General features: G+C 41.1%; 2 protein-coding genes across 5 annotated transcripts in view; both read left to right on the top strand.

Moving 5' to 3' along the window:
• The window catches only part of LOC116323188 (protein mono-ADP-ribosyltransferase PARP12-like), a 95,140-nt gene extending 85,816 nt beyond the window's left edge, over positions 1–9,324 (top strand). For both annotated transcript variants that reach the window (XM_039600953.1, XM_031743460.2), the window contains exons 6-12: positions 963–1,128; positions 2,476–2,596; positions 2,691–2,787; positions 4,335–4,410; positions 5,405–5,535; positions 5,894–6,045; positions 6,224–9,324. In XM_039600953.1, the coding sequence (XP_039456887.1) occupies positions 963–1,128; positions 2,476–2,596; positions 2,691–2,787; positions 4,335–4,410; positions 5,405–5,535; positions 5,894–6,045; positions 6,224–7,143 (1,663 nt within the window). In that variant the 3' untranslated portion in view covers positions 7,144–9,324. The remainder of the gene's footprint in view (positions 1–962; positions 1,129–2,475; positions 2,597–2,690; positions 2,788–4,334; positions 4,411–5,404; positions 5,536–5,893; positions 6,046–6,223) is intronic.
• Positions 9,325–16,890: 7,566 nt separating this feature from the next.
• Positions 16,891–17,091, top strand: part of LOC116323195 (synapsin-3) — a 129,079-nt gene continuing 128,878 nt past the window's right edge. For 2 of the 3 annotated variants that reach the window (XM_039601065.1, XM_039601067.1), the window contains exon 1: positions 16,891–17,056. The gene's annotated coding sequence lies outside the window, so the exon portion shown is untranslated. Of the gene's footprint in view, positions 17,064–17,091 lie in introns of all 3 variants that reach the window. The other variant, XM_039601066.1, reaches the window with a different exon arrangement.

Raw genomic sequence — 17,091 nt, 5'->3', positions numbered from 1 at the left:
TTTATTCCGCAAAAGAACAAGAGTGTGATGGTAAAGTGGAAACTGCATCCAGGATGGAAACAACTGCGTTATCCTGCTAACACAACTTCAGCTCTTTGTAAGCACTGACACTGACAACATGCTAAAGCTAAGCTAGCCAAGAACCCAGAGTGATGTTAAAACTGAGTGTATGCTGACCCCGGCTCAGCAGCCACAGCCTGAACTTCAACAAGTGACAAACTGAGGAGCAGCTCAGTTTCTGCCTGTATATGTTTCCAAAGTAGAATCACCGTGGTGATCGCTTTAACGCCTCTTTCTGCTGGTTTTCATCTTTGCTTTGCGTTCATACCTAAATACTATGACAAAGATCATATGTGTGTTGTTGTGTGGGCCTGTAGAATAAGGTTTACATTGGTAACGGGTAATTCACTAGCTGGTCCCACGTCCTCATTTATGTTTGACAGCATTTTCGTAGATAAAGGTGAATGGCTTTGACATGAATTGAGCTGCGGTTTGAGGAAGGCCTCAAAAGGAACTGACGGCGGCTCCGGGACCCGGCAGATCCCCACGTACTAAATACAAGTGAAGAAGTTAAAGAATTGAAAAGGGGATGGAGGGTGGGGCATGTAAACAAGAATGAACAGCTTATAGGACTAGGGGAACCTATATAGATGAGAACTGGAAGGAGTGTGTTTGGAGGCGTGGTCCCACTCCTGAAGTTCTGATACTTAATCTCCAATTATGAGACAAATTCATCCTAAAGTCAGACCCAATACAAACACAAACACAAGGACCTCATACCAACTGTCCACATGGTTGTGGAAAGGAGACGATTTAGATGAGGATTCCATAGCCACAGGACACAATTCTTTATTTCTATTTCTGTTTCCTTAATATCAACTTCTTTCAAACTTCACACACCAGTAAAGAGGTAGCACGTGTTAAAATGTTAACATTATGTCTTCTGTTTTGGGTGTCTGCAGTAGCACCAGCCCAGCCGTGCACTTTGACACGATGACCTGTGGACCGAACAAAGTACGTCGACTCTCGACAGAAAACTCAGTGATTCAGCCGACCTTCATCCACACCACCGAGTGGCTTTGGTACTGGCAGGATGAGTTTGGGAAGTGGAACATTTATTCCTCAGATGTGAGTAGCATCAGAATCCACTGTTCTTCCACAGTTGTTAGCACGTGAGTCAGTACTTTTCTTGGAAACATGATCAAAAAAAACATTTGTAATGTGGCATAAAGTCCCTCAAAGTATCACCCTACGGGGTGTTTTCCCCCTCCAGGTGATCTCCACAAAGCATTTCAGTGCTTTTTAGCTTGTGTTTGTTTTTATTATTTTGTCCCCAACAGTGTTAGCTTTAGCTCTCATCAGGAGTGATTCTGTGAGACACACGCAGCATTTTTAATGATAACAAATTCTTAAAAACCAAGTCTATAATACCTGCTTAGAACCATATGTAGGAACACTGAGCATGTAGGACCTTTATATAAAAGGTGCACACAAGCACCTTAGTGTCATCCATCGGGGTTTTTGACTATGCAAATGTGTAACTGTTTGGCAACACGTTCAATATATCAGCTTTGAAGTCACCTAAAAGTTCTCTGTTGTCACTCTCTCATTAAGTACTTAAAAGTCTGTTAAAATGTCTATAAAGTCATACTGCCTCAATAGATTTATTACATCAGAGGCTGTTATTAAAGCGTAAACTATCTGATTTTCTATTCTAATCAAAGGTTAAAGTCTTTGCTCTGGGTAATGCCACGTCATAGGACTGGTATAATTGTGAAACACTTCTCAGAAGATTGTGAACAAGTGAACAAACATGGAAAAAATAGCTGCTCCAGAGTTTTATTGAAGTTATCCACACTGACAGCATGCCTCAGCAAGAAAAGCTAGCGGAGCTGATCTGAGCTACAAATGGTCACTGAACCTCTGTTTCACTGACCATTTTGGAGGCCACTGCACTGCTTCTGTTACAATCACAACTATATTTTTCATATTTTTTTTTATCCTCTCTGTATTCTGTTGTTTAAGCTGCTGGACTTACAGCTCACGATTAAAGTTTTAATCTTATCTATAATGGCTGTAAATCGAGGCTGCCACAGTCTGTGCATACAGCTCTGGTATCTCTGAGGAGAAATTAGCAGCTGAAGTCAACGGCTACATGTACCAGCTGTGCTCAGTTGAACATGTGAAGTGAGCATGCTCATACTGGACTGTTGAGTTTAAAAAGTAAATAAGTAAAGTTTGGAGGCTCAGTTCTTCAACTTTCAAAGCTTAAGTCTGTTAGCGTAACTCTAATGGAAAGAACGTCAGACTTTCAAACGGCCTCAATGGTTTTCAGCCAAGCTAATTTGACAGTCGCTATCTTGGAATTTTTATTAAATATTATAAAATAATTTTTCTTACCAATTGTTCATTGTTCATATGCCAATGCAGGTTTGTTTTCAGGTTAAAAACACAGTCACTTTTCTTGCTTTGCAGACTAGTGGACATAAAGCAGCAGACATCAACAGCACAAAGCTGGAGGAGAAGTTTCTGGCCAATGACAAAGACGTGGTGGAGTTCACTGCTGCCAACCAGTCGTATTCACTCAGTTTCCAAGGTAAACAAAAATATAGAAACTCTCTCTGTTGACTGATTTCTGCAGGTTAAAATGTAAAACTGATTTTCTCATTACTATTAAACTTCCCCCTCAGACATGATACAGACAAATAAGCACTATGGCACCAAAAGGCTTGTGTGCAGACGGCCGCTGTTTGTCTCTGCTGCAGATGTCCTAACAAAGAAAGTCAGGTATGTCATCCCAAAAACAGCCCCACAAGAAAGTTTTAAGATGCCTTCACTTTGATTTACACTATGTAGTGTTTTAAATGAGTCTGACAGACTTGTTAACTCCTTGGTGTAATGGAGAGCGCCAATGTAGACAACAGTCTGGACAGAGACCTGCCTGAGTGTAAGCATCGAAGGCGTTTGGAGGGCTGGGTGTGTGTGATTGTATATCTGTGTCTGAGTACATGTGTATGTGTGCGTGTGTGTTTCCTGTGTCTAACTCGAGACAGAGCGTGCCCTTTCACTTAGTTTTAAGCGAAAGAAAACAATCCCCAAGCCGCCACAGGTGACCTTGAGGAAGAATTTGGGAGAATTTGATGTTCCAGCTTTGGCCCTCGAGCTTCCAGCTGGTGAGGGAAGGCCGCATGAAGATAGTGCTTGTTTGGGTTTGGTTTACCATTGTGGGTAAATGTGCCAACATACTAGTGTTGCCAGGGCCTTAAGAGTAGAGTGAAACAAATTCACCATGTTTGTCCATTCAGTAACAAGAATGTCAAAAAGCAGGCAAGAACTAGACATTAAAAATGCTCCAGTCAGAGCTTGTTAAATGTAAGGTTTTTTTTTAAATTTCCACAAATTTCATTTAAAAAATCCCAAACCGATTTTGTAGAAGCTCCTTCAGTAGTAGTACAGCTGTGAGTCTGGCTTCGACACTCTTGGATTTGTTTGGTTTATTCTGGTCTTCATGGCAGGTCCTGTCAGACTTGGTTGTTTCAGGTCTGTTGATGCACATTATACTGTATTGGAGTTTAACTCTGGACTTTGTCTGGACCACTGAAGGACAGACTTTCTGTAACCAGCAGCAATGCCTATGATGCAGGTCAATGCTGTGCAGAAATGTGAACCTTTATTTTGATCTAACTCAGCATTTGCCTGCCCGTCTCTGCTGCCTGAAGCAGCACAGAGCATGATGCTACCAACACCGTGACATCACTTCATGTTGTGAGCTGTGTGTCAAGGGAGCTATCTGGTGCTCTTTACTCAAAGTGGCTTATTTCAAGCTTCTTTCTACCATAAAGACATAATTGATAAAACAATGACACAGAGATATGATTCTAGACCCGTGCCCTGATCTAGACCTGCTGAGGCCTGTCACCCTGGATGTTCAGAAAGAGTTCCTAAGATTTCATGGTTGGTTTGTTTGTTTGTTTTTTTCTGATATTAGTATGAACTGTGGGGGTTATTACATGCTCAGGTGTGTGTCTTTCTTAACTGCATCCAGATCATCTCAGCAGTGGGTCCTATTTGTTCTTTTTTATTTACCAATTATTAAAAAATAGAAAAACAAACAAAAACACCCCTAAAAATTACAAGCATGAGCTCTTGTCATTCTGGCATGTGATGGGGAAAATGTTTTGTTGATTTAAAATGAAATCTTAAACCATATGTAAAAAGTGAAGGTGTCTGTATATTGAGGAAACTTTTAATGGCGTTTGTATTACTTATGTTTTCAGACATATTATACCCAAACCTTGTGTATTTAAAGTCATCCTAACCCTCTCTCTCTGCAGACGGCCCGTGGTTAAAGCATCTGCTCCCATACCAGACAACTGGGACAAGACACAGATCCCCGAAACAGGATATTCGGTATTGTGAAACCATAAAATATTACTTTTATGTCTCTGCTGTTTGAGCTCACACTCAAGTTTAGACATTTTTAAATATGTATATATATATATGTGTGTATATATATGTATATAATATATACATACACACACATATACACATATATATATATATATGTGTGTGTGTATGTGTGTGTGTGTGTGTTAACATATTCCAAACATAGTAATGTAGATGTACAACTCAATGTTATGCTAGTGCGTATCTGGTTGTGTTCGCAGTGTAATTTTCTAGCAAAAGGTGAAAGCAATCAGTTTTTTTAAATACAACACTATATTAAACAATTTAACACGCATACAAAATAACAAAAAAGAGATAGAAAAAAGATTAAATAAGACAACCGAACGACATAAAATAAAAACAGACAAGCTTTTATCTTAAAAACGTATTTTTAAGATCATATCTGATCTGTCATCCTTCCTCAGATAGAAACTTGATTCTGGCCTCATAGTATTTTTCAGTGTGGGCTCTTACATTACACCATCCTGAATACTGGAAGTTCCAGTTATCCATTAAAGCTGTATTCACCCATTGTTGATTTAAGACAAAAACCATTTACTTTATTCATTCACTGGTTCCCACGTTGCTTCCTGTGCAGATGCCCCTTCAAGTGGAATTTCTACAGTAAGCAAAAGATTTTCCCAAATGATTTTTTCTAAGAACATATTTGGGGAAAAAAGCTTAAAAAAAAGAAAAAAGAAGCTAAGCTTAGACATATATTTCCTATCGTTGAATTGAGAGTTTCCATTTCCGTGTTTCTCCGTGTAGTCCGACTCTGCCATCAAGTTGTTGTTTTACTAAAATGCCTTTTTTTAACACCGTTGCTGGCCTTGTTTAAAAATAACATTATAGAATTTATATTTGTACTCAGTATGAATTCTTTAGCTTTATGTCTAACTAAATGGTGAAGGGAAATGCTCGTGTCGAAATATTGCAATATTTTTTTGTTTTCTTACAGCGAATCTCCGTCCAGCGCACTTCAGAAGAATTTAAGACGGTGGAAACTCATTTCTGTAAAACCATGAAAGGCTTTGATATTGTCAAAATTGAGAGGATTCAGAACAAAGCTCTTTGGGAAGTCTTTCAATGGTACGTATTGTCTTCTGCGGTCCACAGGTCAGAGGCTTCAGTAAACTCTGACTTCTTTTATCCATTTTTTGCCCCCTGCTGGTGATTTGAAAGAATACAGATTTAAGCTTCCTGCACTGGTGTCACTCCTCAGAGCCAGAGGCTGTGTTAATGTTTGTGTACTCAGTCTATGGTCAGCGTGCACACTGACTTCTTTCTACTTTTCCCACTGTTTGGCAGCATTTTAGCATTTAGTGTTTTCCTGCTTCCAATGCTTAGCCACTGAGAATGATGCTGCACATAAATTCACTTCATGGACACACACGACATACAGACAAACCAGACTGACGTAAGATATTTGTATGTCTTCTATTTCAAGGCAGAAGAATCAGATGAAGACCAAAAACAAAGGAGGAAATGTGACTGAGAAAAAGCTTTTTCATGGCACTCACTCCAAATTTGTTGACACCATCTGCCACCACAACTTTGACTGGAGAATCTGTGGACTTAATGGAACGGCTTTTGGCAAAGGTGATTGGAAGAAATGTTCAAGCTGAAACAGTTATTGATAAAAAAGCATGTTTTCATAAACCATAAACCAGCTCCAAACTCGCCAAACAGACATTTTTGTCATCTGTGGTTGTGGGGAATAATGCTTATTTTTTTGCCCAGTAATCACAATGGTCTCTTTTTTTATGTCTAAACACAGGTAGTTACTTTGCCCGTGATGCCAGATACTCCCACAACTACACCGGTGACACTGACGTCAGAGACATGTTCATCTCACGGGTGCTGGTGGGAGACTTCACCAAAGGGTCCTCTGACTATCGCCGACCTCCTTCCAAGGATGGAGGGGACATAAACTTCTTTGACAGCTGTGTTGACGATGTAATGAACCCCTCCATATATGTGGTGTTTGAGAAGCACCAGATCTACCCCGAGTACCTGATACAGTACAAGACCACACACCCACTAGTTAGTACATTGATGTACAGTGGTGGTGCATCAGCACCAACACCAAAGCCAGTGGCAGCACCAAAGCCAGTGGCAGCACCAAAGCCAGCAGCTACCATATCGGCTTACCAACCTAGCACGATCTCCTCTGGATATAAAAACAGTGCTTCCTCTTCTTTTTACTCACCTAGCACAACCTCTTCCCCCTACCAATCTAGCTCCACATCTTCCAGATACCCATCCAGCTCTGTGTCTTCTGGGTACCCATCCAGCTCTGTGTCTTCTGGGTACCCATCCAGCTCTGTGTCTTCTGGGTACCCATCCAGCCCCGTGTCTTCTGGGTACCCATCCAGCTCTGTGTCTTCTGGGTACCCATCCAGCCCCGTGTCTTCTGGGTACCCATCCAGCCCCGTGTCTTCTGGGTACCCATCCAGCTCCGTGTCTTCTGGGTACCCATCCAGCTCCGTGTCTTCTGGGTACCCATCCAGCCCCGTGTCTTCTGGGTACCCATCCAGCTCCGTGTCTTCTGGGTACCGATACAGCAGCGCCTCTTCGCAAATCAGTACTTCCCCCTCCTTGTACTCAAACAGCAGAACAGTTAACCAGCCCACACACGTCTCTCCATCTCCCTCAGCACCCCCAAAGAAAACTTCCAATTCTTGTGTCATTGCTTAACATCAGTGGTGTAAAGGGGGTTCAGTGGTGTTTTGCAACAACAACAATAATAATAATAATAATACTAATAATAATAATAGCATAAAAACAGACAGCAATGACGGATCTTGAGCACTAAAAGTATTTATTGGAGCAACTGAGAGGAAAAAAATTGAAGCCACAGATATTAATGAATTCCAGAAGATTAGAAAATGTGATTTATTAGCTGCTGTTTATAATGAACAGATTACCAGTTTAGGATCAACTCAATTCTCAGTCAGCTGCTATTAAAGCATTTTAGGTTTCAAATGACTTTGAATGATGAGACTTTGGTTTGCTGAATAGGTAAGCAAGAGGCAGTGCAGTTTTCTGAAGAAAGCTTCAGAAATGTTACATCTTCCCGTTACACATTATAATTACTTTTTGTTGTTGTTTTGATGCTCGAATTTTTCCACCTCAAACAAATGTAAAATGATTTTCTACAAATTGCCAGCATTTCCGCCCACTTTGTTTTAATGTGCAAATTGAAGATGCACATAAAAATGTGGCATGTTACAATGCAACACGTTCTCACTCCCAAAGTGTAATATTTGACACCATGTGACAAATCATCACATATTACGCTTCCACCTAACACGTCCCTAAATGACGAGATCGGAAAAATGAGGAAACATGAGAACCGTTTGGAATCAATCTACACGTTCGTTCATTTTAGTTGAATCGCTTTGGAAAACACTATCCAACGTCATTAAAGTGCTGGTTAGGGTTGGGGATAAGGTTAGGCTTAGGCCTGGAATACAGGGCTGGAACGTGTATTACAGCAGGACCTTCATTCTACTGCATTTCACCCATAACCCGCCGCGTAGCATAAGAAGGCGTAAGGTTACCCTTCGCGTTCCTCAGGAATGCCGCGGGATGTGACAAACCGTCAGGATGTTACGCCTCGGGAGTGAGAATTGGCTGCATGTTGGCACAATCACAATTGTTGAGGTGTTGTTTATAGAAATTACACTAACTTTTTTACAGAATAATAAAAAATAAACGGCAGCAGCGTGCTAGCCGTATCAGAAGAAACACCTGAATGCTTTCCTCGTGATTATCTCAGGAAGTTTTATACGTTATCCACATTTAGTGGTTACCATACGAACGCATCGTACTGTATCAAGTAATGATGAAAAACACTGTGTCAGATTAGGCCATTAGTGTTACAAATTCTCGTAACAACTTAGTCAAGACACATGACGGACTGCGCGTTGGTGCCTGATGATAGCTTTGCTGCTTTAGACGACCTTTGTGATGTCAGCAGGAAGCTGGGCCCAACTTCTGGGAACACGGATAGAAACAAACAGCGGCGGCGTGTGATACTCACTGCTCCGTGTTTGGAAAAACCTGAAAAAAAAAAGTTTAATGATGTTCACAACTTTACAACTACGAGTGACAAACTCAGGAGTACATAGCTACCTTGAGTCACTTTAAATAATGCTCTAGTGACTGGATGCCAGTATATCTCAGTGCTCACAGAGCAGGTGATCCATATAACATAAGGCTGTTGCAGAGGGCCGGGCCCAAATCTGACCCCACACCATTTGCATGCCTTCTCCCTCCTTTACTGTCCTATCATAAACAAACGCCCCCCATAAATGTTGTTCACTTACTGGACTTGCGTCTTTCAGTGAACATTAAAAGAATATAACTGGTTGAGAATCAACCCCAGTCATTGCAACCTTACTGTTTCAGAGTGATGGCCTGTGTTTTGGGACGATATCCAAGCGTGGCCTGCTCGTTCAATGTGTCTATAAGGTCTTTTTTTTTTTTTTTTTTAATGAATCTTCCCGTGAGAAGATTAACGATTGTTTGGATATTGCATTTTGGCGATATCTCTGTACGGTCCTGCACAAAGCCTGCTTAACCGTGATTGGTCAGTGCTCCTTGGGCTTTCTCTTTAATCTTTCAAGTGATTTGAAAATAATTTATGATTAAAATGAAAAAAATGTGACTTAATCTTTTACCAGCCACTAGAAGGGAAAACAAACAGGCTATATTGATTATTTTATTGATAAAATGTAAACGAAAGGCTTGTAATGTGTATGGTGGGTGATTTGTGTCATGCAGTGTTTAGGGTGTGATTATTGATCATTTCACCTGCTCAACATGAATAATCACTGTTTTCACAATTATTAAAGTAAAGCCTGTTGCAGCACATTAGAGTATGTGTGTTTGTTTGTTGCTGTCGGAGCTGCAGTTCGTTCTCTGTCTTTTTTTTTTTCTGCGTCTCATAACTGACATAAAAAATGCCACCAGCAGTCATTTTGGGGCTCTTAGTGAAATGAGGCAGGGCATGAAAAATGATCAATATGGCTGCCGGTGCTTCATCCGACACAAAACATTAGGCCTGTAAAGTAACCCCGCTGTAGCCCCCCCTCCTATCAGCATACATGCACTAGCCTCCTGTTATGTTTCCTAATAAACTGCAGTGTGAATATGGGTATGTTTGGATGTTTCCACTGTAGCAACGAACGGTGGAAACAGACTTTTTGCACAATTACAAAGCTATTAAATCCATATATTTTAGTCTTCTGTGATCTGAATGAAAGAAAAAGAAAAAAAGTAATCGGCCTTGGTTAAAGATCGAAAACAGTGTCACACTGATTTTGATTAGGCCTCACTCCTGGGAATTAGTTTAGCCATAGACTGTATATAAAAGAAAAAAAAGAATACATTCTTAGCTTTGTGGAAGTGGAATTCACAACGAGGCAGATGTGACTTTGAAATGCAGAGATAAATATGCTCACTTGCTAATGAGCCGTCGGGCAGATGATTGTTGACAGAGCCCCCAAAAACGCATCAGGAAAGGGGTTACTGAGCTGAGAGAGCAAGGCGTTTAAGTGCAGTTTCCTCTTTAAACTTCTAAACAGCAGAATGTTTGTTTCAAGTTTAAGTGTCGCCCTCTGGTGGCCATTAAGAAGCCTGATTCTATTACATGTCATATTACAGCAGTGTCAAACCTTCAGGCAGTATCCATCTCACGTCTGATGCGTCCACATCATGGTGACTTTTAAAACTTTCCTCTCTGTGCTTGCAAGTTGCAAAGCATAATGCAGACAAATGGCATTATGGTGTCCATCTTACATATACAGTCTATGCTTTATCTTCATATTTTAGATTTTCTGCCCACTTCTTTTTTCCTTTAGCCCTTACCTTTTAGTATAAGTACCTGTTGAGGGGGCGAGGTTAAAATAGGGAGGCAGGTACAAAAACAAACTGATAAAGCCACCGAGGCGTTATCAAACCAAATGCATTGTGTTTCCATATATATTTATTTTTAATGTATGTAGTCCTGTTTCATTTCCAAATAAATCTACATTACTGGAGCCTGTTTGCATTAATGATATCAAATCTGTAAGAATAAGTGCACCTGTGGTGGTTGATGGTGGACTGACTCCATCACTACCTTTGGTTAAGTGTAATTGAGAGCAATTTTTTTTTCCTGTATGGAAAAAGACCAACAGCTCAGCCTCCACATTAGATTACAAAGACCCAATTCCCAGGGTGAAAATAAATTTGGCTGCCACTGCTGCTGCATCCATTTATCCACCACCCGTGCTTCATTATGCCTCTGCTGCCCATTAAGATAGAGCTGTCCTATGGGAAATGCAGCTGTGCCCTGCAGGATGCAGAAAGCCCACCCAGCGACAGTAAGTATCCACTGACATTAACCAGCTTAAGTGGGGCCCCTTCCTGTCTGACGTGTGCTTCGTGGCGGCTGCAGTCCTGGCCCTGGCTGTCATTTCCTGGACCTCCAGAGTCAGCTGCCAGGACCTTCCAGGCTTCGGCGTATCAGACAATCTGGTCTTTCCTGCAATGCACTGGCTTATGAATTAAATATGACTCCTTTCTGCTTTGTTTGCACGCGGCCCTCCTGGCGTGTGAGATGTTTATGTTTCTGCTGAGTCACAGTGGTTTCGCTCCAGCTGATGGAAGAATGCTATGGCAAAAACCGCAGGGTGGTGTGGGGGGTGGGGGGTTTATGAAAGCGAGTCAGATCTTTATTTCTGGCTGATGGCAGAAGTTTTTGTGGAGTATCTGAAATAGCTGCTTAAACTTAAATTGAAGGTGCAGCCAGCAGATCCATGCATGTGCAGCCTCAGTAGATGAATAAGGCACCTGTGGATCAGCTGACTGGTAATGGTGTAGATATACAGATATATCTAGAGTCACAAAGATTATTTCTGTGTTGTTAAAGATGCTTCATGTAGCAAGATTTCAGACATCTTTGTGGTGCAACAGTGTAATGTTAGTAAGTAATGTAATGGGTTCAAAAGTCGTCTAGGGAATTTATGTTTGAGATGTTAGAAAGCATCTTTGTATGGATAATTTTAAAAGAACTCTTTGATTTATAAACAAATATCTAGAAAAATAATGACAATTCCCCCTCAGCTCAGCTCTGTTTAATGGTCAGTGCTAATTAGGAAATGTTTATCATGCTCTCATGCAAAATTAATATTGCTGAATCCCATCACATTTGCAAGGTAATGCTGGCATTAAGGTCAAATCACTTAGATCTCTCAAAGCTTTTCTGGCTTCATTTAGGTGTGATAATTAACAAAAAACAAACAAAATAACTTATCTACTTATCCCACAAGACACCTGATGATGTACCTGATGATGTCATTTCACCCTTGAGGGTGAAGCACAAGAAGGAACTGAGCAGCAGGAAATGTGGTCTTCTTACAATTCTGCATAATTCTCAGATGGTCGCAATACTCAGGTCTGCAGTTATTTTTTCACTTTCTGTGATATTGTCATTTCCTAAAGAAAACCAATAAGGATGCTGCAGAGAACGTGTTGCATTACTATTTTGGTGCTCAGTGGATTTAAACAACACATCTAGAGCTGTTTCCTCTACAAATGGTGCTTAAGAGAAAGGCACACTTTAGAGAACAACTTGCAAAGTGCTTGGAAGTAGTTCCAAGGACTTGGTCTGAGAATAGAGTCCATATGTGAGTGGCCTGAGGGATGAGGGTTACTCAGACCATGACTCAGATTGGTGGGCGGGCAGGAGTGGGGTGTGGGGGGGGTCGTGTTTGTCGGTCTCAATGGCCCAGGGAAAGAAGCTGTTAGTGAGTCTGGAGGTGTGGGACCTGATTGACCCGAGGTGCGACCAGTGAGCAGCGGGTGGGTGGGGTTCAAAGGGTCACCTGTGATGGCCCTTGTTCTCCTCAGACAGGAGGATCTGGCGATGGCCTCCAGGGGTGACAGAGGGCGGCCAATTATTTTTTGGGCAGTGTTAATTACCCTCTGTGCAGCCTTCCTGTTCTCATTGTGGCCCCTGCGTACCAAACATCCAGGCAGTAGGAGAGTCTCCACTGTGGAGTGGTACAAGGCCAGCAGCAGCTTCCTGGCCTCATGGATCAAAGATTTCCTCACAAACCGGCCTCAATAATTTAATTTAATATTTATTTAGGACAGTGCATGTTAATGAACATAAATGTAAAAAAAAAAAATTACATGAATGTAAACATGCCAGATTATAGCCAAAGGCTAATTTCCATCTGTTGTCCTTAAACATAAAAAAATAGACATAATAATTCATAAAAATTCATCATTCATTCATAATAAAAACTCCATCACCAAACTTACACATACACACCATTCTGTTCCCAAATAAAACATTAAAACTATACAACTCATACATGATCACACACTTGATTTGTCCATAACCAGTTTTTAACCTTTGCCTTTGCAATCAGCCCGACTCGACCCCCACCTCTCCCCCCGACTGTCACTCAGCACCGGATATTATTTAACTGTATATTGTTATAGACACTGTATACAAAAGATGGCTGTATCCACTGTGATGTCACAGTAGCCATCTTGTTCTTTTGAAGTGGTATGTGATGAGCGAGGCATAGATTTCTTTTCTTACAAAAAGAGGTACGCTGAATGAGAACCACATTTTACATTGTAGCTCTAAAAAATAATCTGCTTTACTTTTCATTTGGAGCATAAAGGCCTTTACACACCTGAGGTGTAAAATCCATGCGAATATTTCAAACGTTTCAAATATTTTTTGGACTTACCCATTCATAATGCAGCCGTTCATGCTGACCGCGTAATTTCACTTGACAAATTTGGTGCAAAAAGTAGATGTGATACAGCTTTACAGCTACACCTTTCTAGGATCAAACCATGAAATTTGTCACTAAGCATGCCTTCTTGTGAGAATTGGATGAACCTAGAATTTCCGTTTCTTCCATTTCTCTGAACATGAGGACCAGCTCATCATTGCTGTCAACTTCCTGTTTTTCATCATAGTGCATTTTTTCAGGATGAATTTTACAAAAAAGGCCAGACGTTTGGTGTGTATATAGGTTGCACAGGAAGTTTGGATCCGTGAAATCCAGAAATTCGTTGCATTCGTTGCAGAAGTTCAAAATGCATTCAGTGTGTAAAATATTTACTAAAGATGTCTTTGCAGATGGAATTCTTTTTGCAATAGAAATCACCATAAGTCACCCCCTCCTGGCTATTAGAGAGAATGCAGGTTTAAGGCAATTTTGTTTTTTAAAACAGAGCTGGAGGCTATAGCCATCTTTTATATACAGTCTATAATGCACATCATTTTAAGGCCTTTTTCCTTTTCTTTTTGCACTTTCCACGAAAAGAAATAAAACTTAAAGAAGTGAGTCTGAGGATTAAAAACAATGAACGCAGTACTTCACAGGTGTACTTCTTCCCCCTTTCCTGTTTAAGCCATCTTTTATACCAATCAGCACTCAGTCTTTGCATAGTTCGCTAGGTGTTCCTCTACAGCAGGGGTGTCCAACTCCAGGCCTCAAGGGCCGGTGTCCTGCAGGGTTTAGATCTCACCCTGGGTCAACACATCTGAATCAAATGATTAGTTCATTACCAGGCCTCTGGAGAACTTCAAGACATGTTGAGGAGGTCATTTAGCCGTTTAAATCAGCTGTGTTGGATCAAGGATACATCTAAAACCTGCAGGACACCGGCCCTCGAGGCCTGGAGTTGCCCCAGGTTGACTTTATATCAAAAACAACACCAGTGAATGACGTCACAGCAGCTACATCCATGATTTATATACAGTCTGTGGTTCCACTATATGCACATTTTACTCATTTGCACGTCTGCTGGAGGTCTCTTAACCCCAGAATGTCATTGTAACTGTATTAAACAACTCACTTGGTCATTTTCCACAATCCACAGTTTCATTATACATCTAATCTGAAAAAAAAAAACCCAACAAGAACAACCCAAAACAGCAAAAACTGCACTAACAGTGCCACTGCTGTGAGATAGAGACTTCAATCTTCTGATGCTGCGCCGTCATGTCAGTTTGTATTTGTGTTCAGCTGCTGTACAGATGTGTCCTGCTGTGAGCTGATGACAGCATTTGCACTGCACTTTGGGGATGCAGCGTCCTTCTCTGTTCTTGTCTGCAACAGCTGTTTCACTGATGGAAAACTGAGCCAGGGCAGCAGTGGATTTATGGCCAAGAGCAGGCTGGATCATAAACTGTCACTGACACGACTAAAGGAACAAAAAAAGTCAAACAGGCTTAAAATTGAAACAAAGCAGCATCAAATATACATACAAAAGCTGATTCATGTGTACATCTGTAAACAACCATCAACAGCTCGTGCTGAGAGCTTTACTGCAGTGCAACAAAAAAAGTGGAGTTAATTAGATCCCACTGCAATGTTTGTGAATGCGTTTGCATCCGGAGGGCTGGGAGATGGACCACTGCTTTTCATTAGAGTGTAATTAGCTCCAAAACAATCCTGGGATTTGTACATTCATTCACACTCTTACCCTTGAATTCATTAAAAGTTTTCTTAATCCAGCTTTGTGCCCGTGATGCTGCCGTCTGGCGTGCTCACTGAAGAGAGCGCAGAGTCATTATGAGGCAAACATTCTGCATAACAAACTGATGAAACCCACTCTTATTGCATCAGCTTTTTCTGTTTTGACCCCAGTGAAACAAACTGGGCGTCGTGTCTGCAGACAGTCGGTCATTAAAAGAAATCAGTGACGTTATTACTCTCTGTTACATCAGTAAAAGCCAGGGGGTCAGCTTTTAATCCCTTCTTTTTTTGCTGTCATCAAATATTTACCACTGCTGATATCAGCATCACCAATATCTTCCTACTGGTTTCTTCATTTATATTTTGTTGTGATGATGGTAAGTGGTGGTATGTTGGGAGGATGCCTGTCATCGAAGCATTAGTAGATGTTTTATTGGTCACTTGGGGGCAGCGTAAATACCTGTAGACCAGGGGTGTCCAACTCCAGGCCTCAAGGGCAGGTGTCCGGGAGGTTTTAGATCTCACCCTGGGTCAACACATCTGAATCAAATGATTAGTGCATTACCAGGCCTCAAGACATGTTGAGGAGGTCATTTAGCCATTTAAATCAGCTGTGATGGATCAAGGACACATCTAAAACCTGCAGGACACCGGCCCTCGAGGCCTGGAGTTGGACACCCCTGCTGTAGACTTTGGTTGTGGCAAGTTGAGCGCCTTAATTCTTGTGTGCAGATTCAGTGAGGTGCTGGAATCATTCCTCAGAGATTCTAGTCCAAGTTTACATGACAGCATCCTACAGTTGCTGCAGATTTGTCAGCTCGGCATCTGTAATTTGAATCACCACATCTCAATAGTGCTCTATTGGATTTATATCTGGTGACTGTGGAGGCAATCTCAGTGCAGTGACCTTACTGTCATAAGTGCCTTTCTTGGGTTTTCTATGTCACTACTAGGGGTGGGCCAGTCGTTCCAAATATTAATAGCATTGATATGAACGCTGGTATTGGTATCAGATTGATACTAGCGCAGTAAGATCAATACTTTGTTTCTATCCTCCAAGTTCAGTTTGTAGCCCACTGAACATAGTCTGAACCTTTTTGTGCTGACTTTGATGTCTATTATATTTCTAGCATACAAACAACAGACGTTGACCCAAAGTCCTTTAATGACAGGCACGTTTAGATTGCAGGTCTCAGAAAAACCCAGTTTCAAAATACATGAAAAGCTGAAAGGTGTGTTTTGTTGTGTTAACTAATTATTGTGGAAAGTAAAAAGGATGTAAAAGTGAATCAGTGTTCATTCAAATCTGCTCAGAATTTATGATTCATACACACATGCTCTGCCGTAGATAAGCTGCCTTTTATAGGGTAAAAATATCAGTACTGGTATCGGTATCAGAAATACTGGCGTTGAATTTACTTGGCATTTGTTCGATAACAAAATCTGTAGTGTCATAGCACCACACTACATTTCGGAGGCAAATGTTAAACTTAGTGCCTGTGTGTGTGTGTGTGTGTGTGTGTGTGTGTGTGTGTGTGTGTGTGTGTGTTGCATTATTTCACATAAGTTTAGCAATGAGATATTCGACAATTTAAGATTTTTGCAGACTGTCACCGTCACCATGGTGATTCTCTTTGAGTTTGTCAAAGTGTCCCTTTGCACATTCTCTATATGCACTGACATCCTTCAGCAAACTGAATACATGGATGAGCAGGTTCATATTTTCTACATTAAATGCACATTTCATGATTAATTTAAAAAAAATCAAAACATATTTAAAGGGATATTTGAATTAAACACATGAGAACAATTTTTATAATATAATTTTCTTTAATTTATTTTTCCATTTCATTTTAAGAAATAATTATCCGACCAATGAGCTTACAGGACCGACTGCGGTAATGAATACGCTACACCCCTCACGTTCCCAGCATGCATTGTGGAGAGAGAGTGAGAGAAAGAGAGTGAGGGGGGACTTGGCTGGGAGGCTGAGGAGGACCGTGGACCTGAGCGCAAAACAAGAAGAGGCAGCAGCATCAGTAGAAGAAGACGAAGAAGAAGAAGCAGGGTCATCGCCCGACACTTGCTGATAACTGACAATTGCCGCTCAGGTAAATTGTGCGTGTTTGCGCTTTCTGGTTCTCAG

Source organism: Oreochromis aureus, linkage group 17 (assembly GCF_013358895.1).
Source record: "Oreochromis aureus strain Israel breed Guangdong linkage group 17, ZZ_aureus, whole genome shotgun sequence".
Classification (NCBI taxonomy): Eukaryota; Metazoa; Chordata; class Actinopteri; order Cichliformes; family Cichlidae; genus Oreochromis; species Oreochromis aureus.
This window is presented reverse-complemented; position numbering and strand designations above follow the sequence as displayed.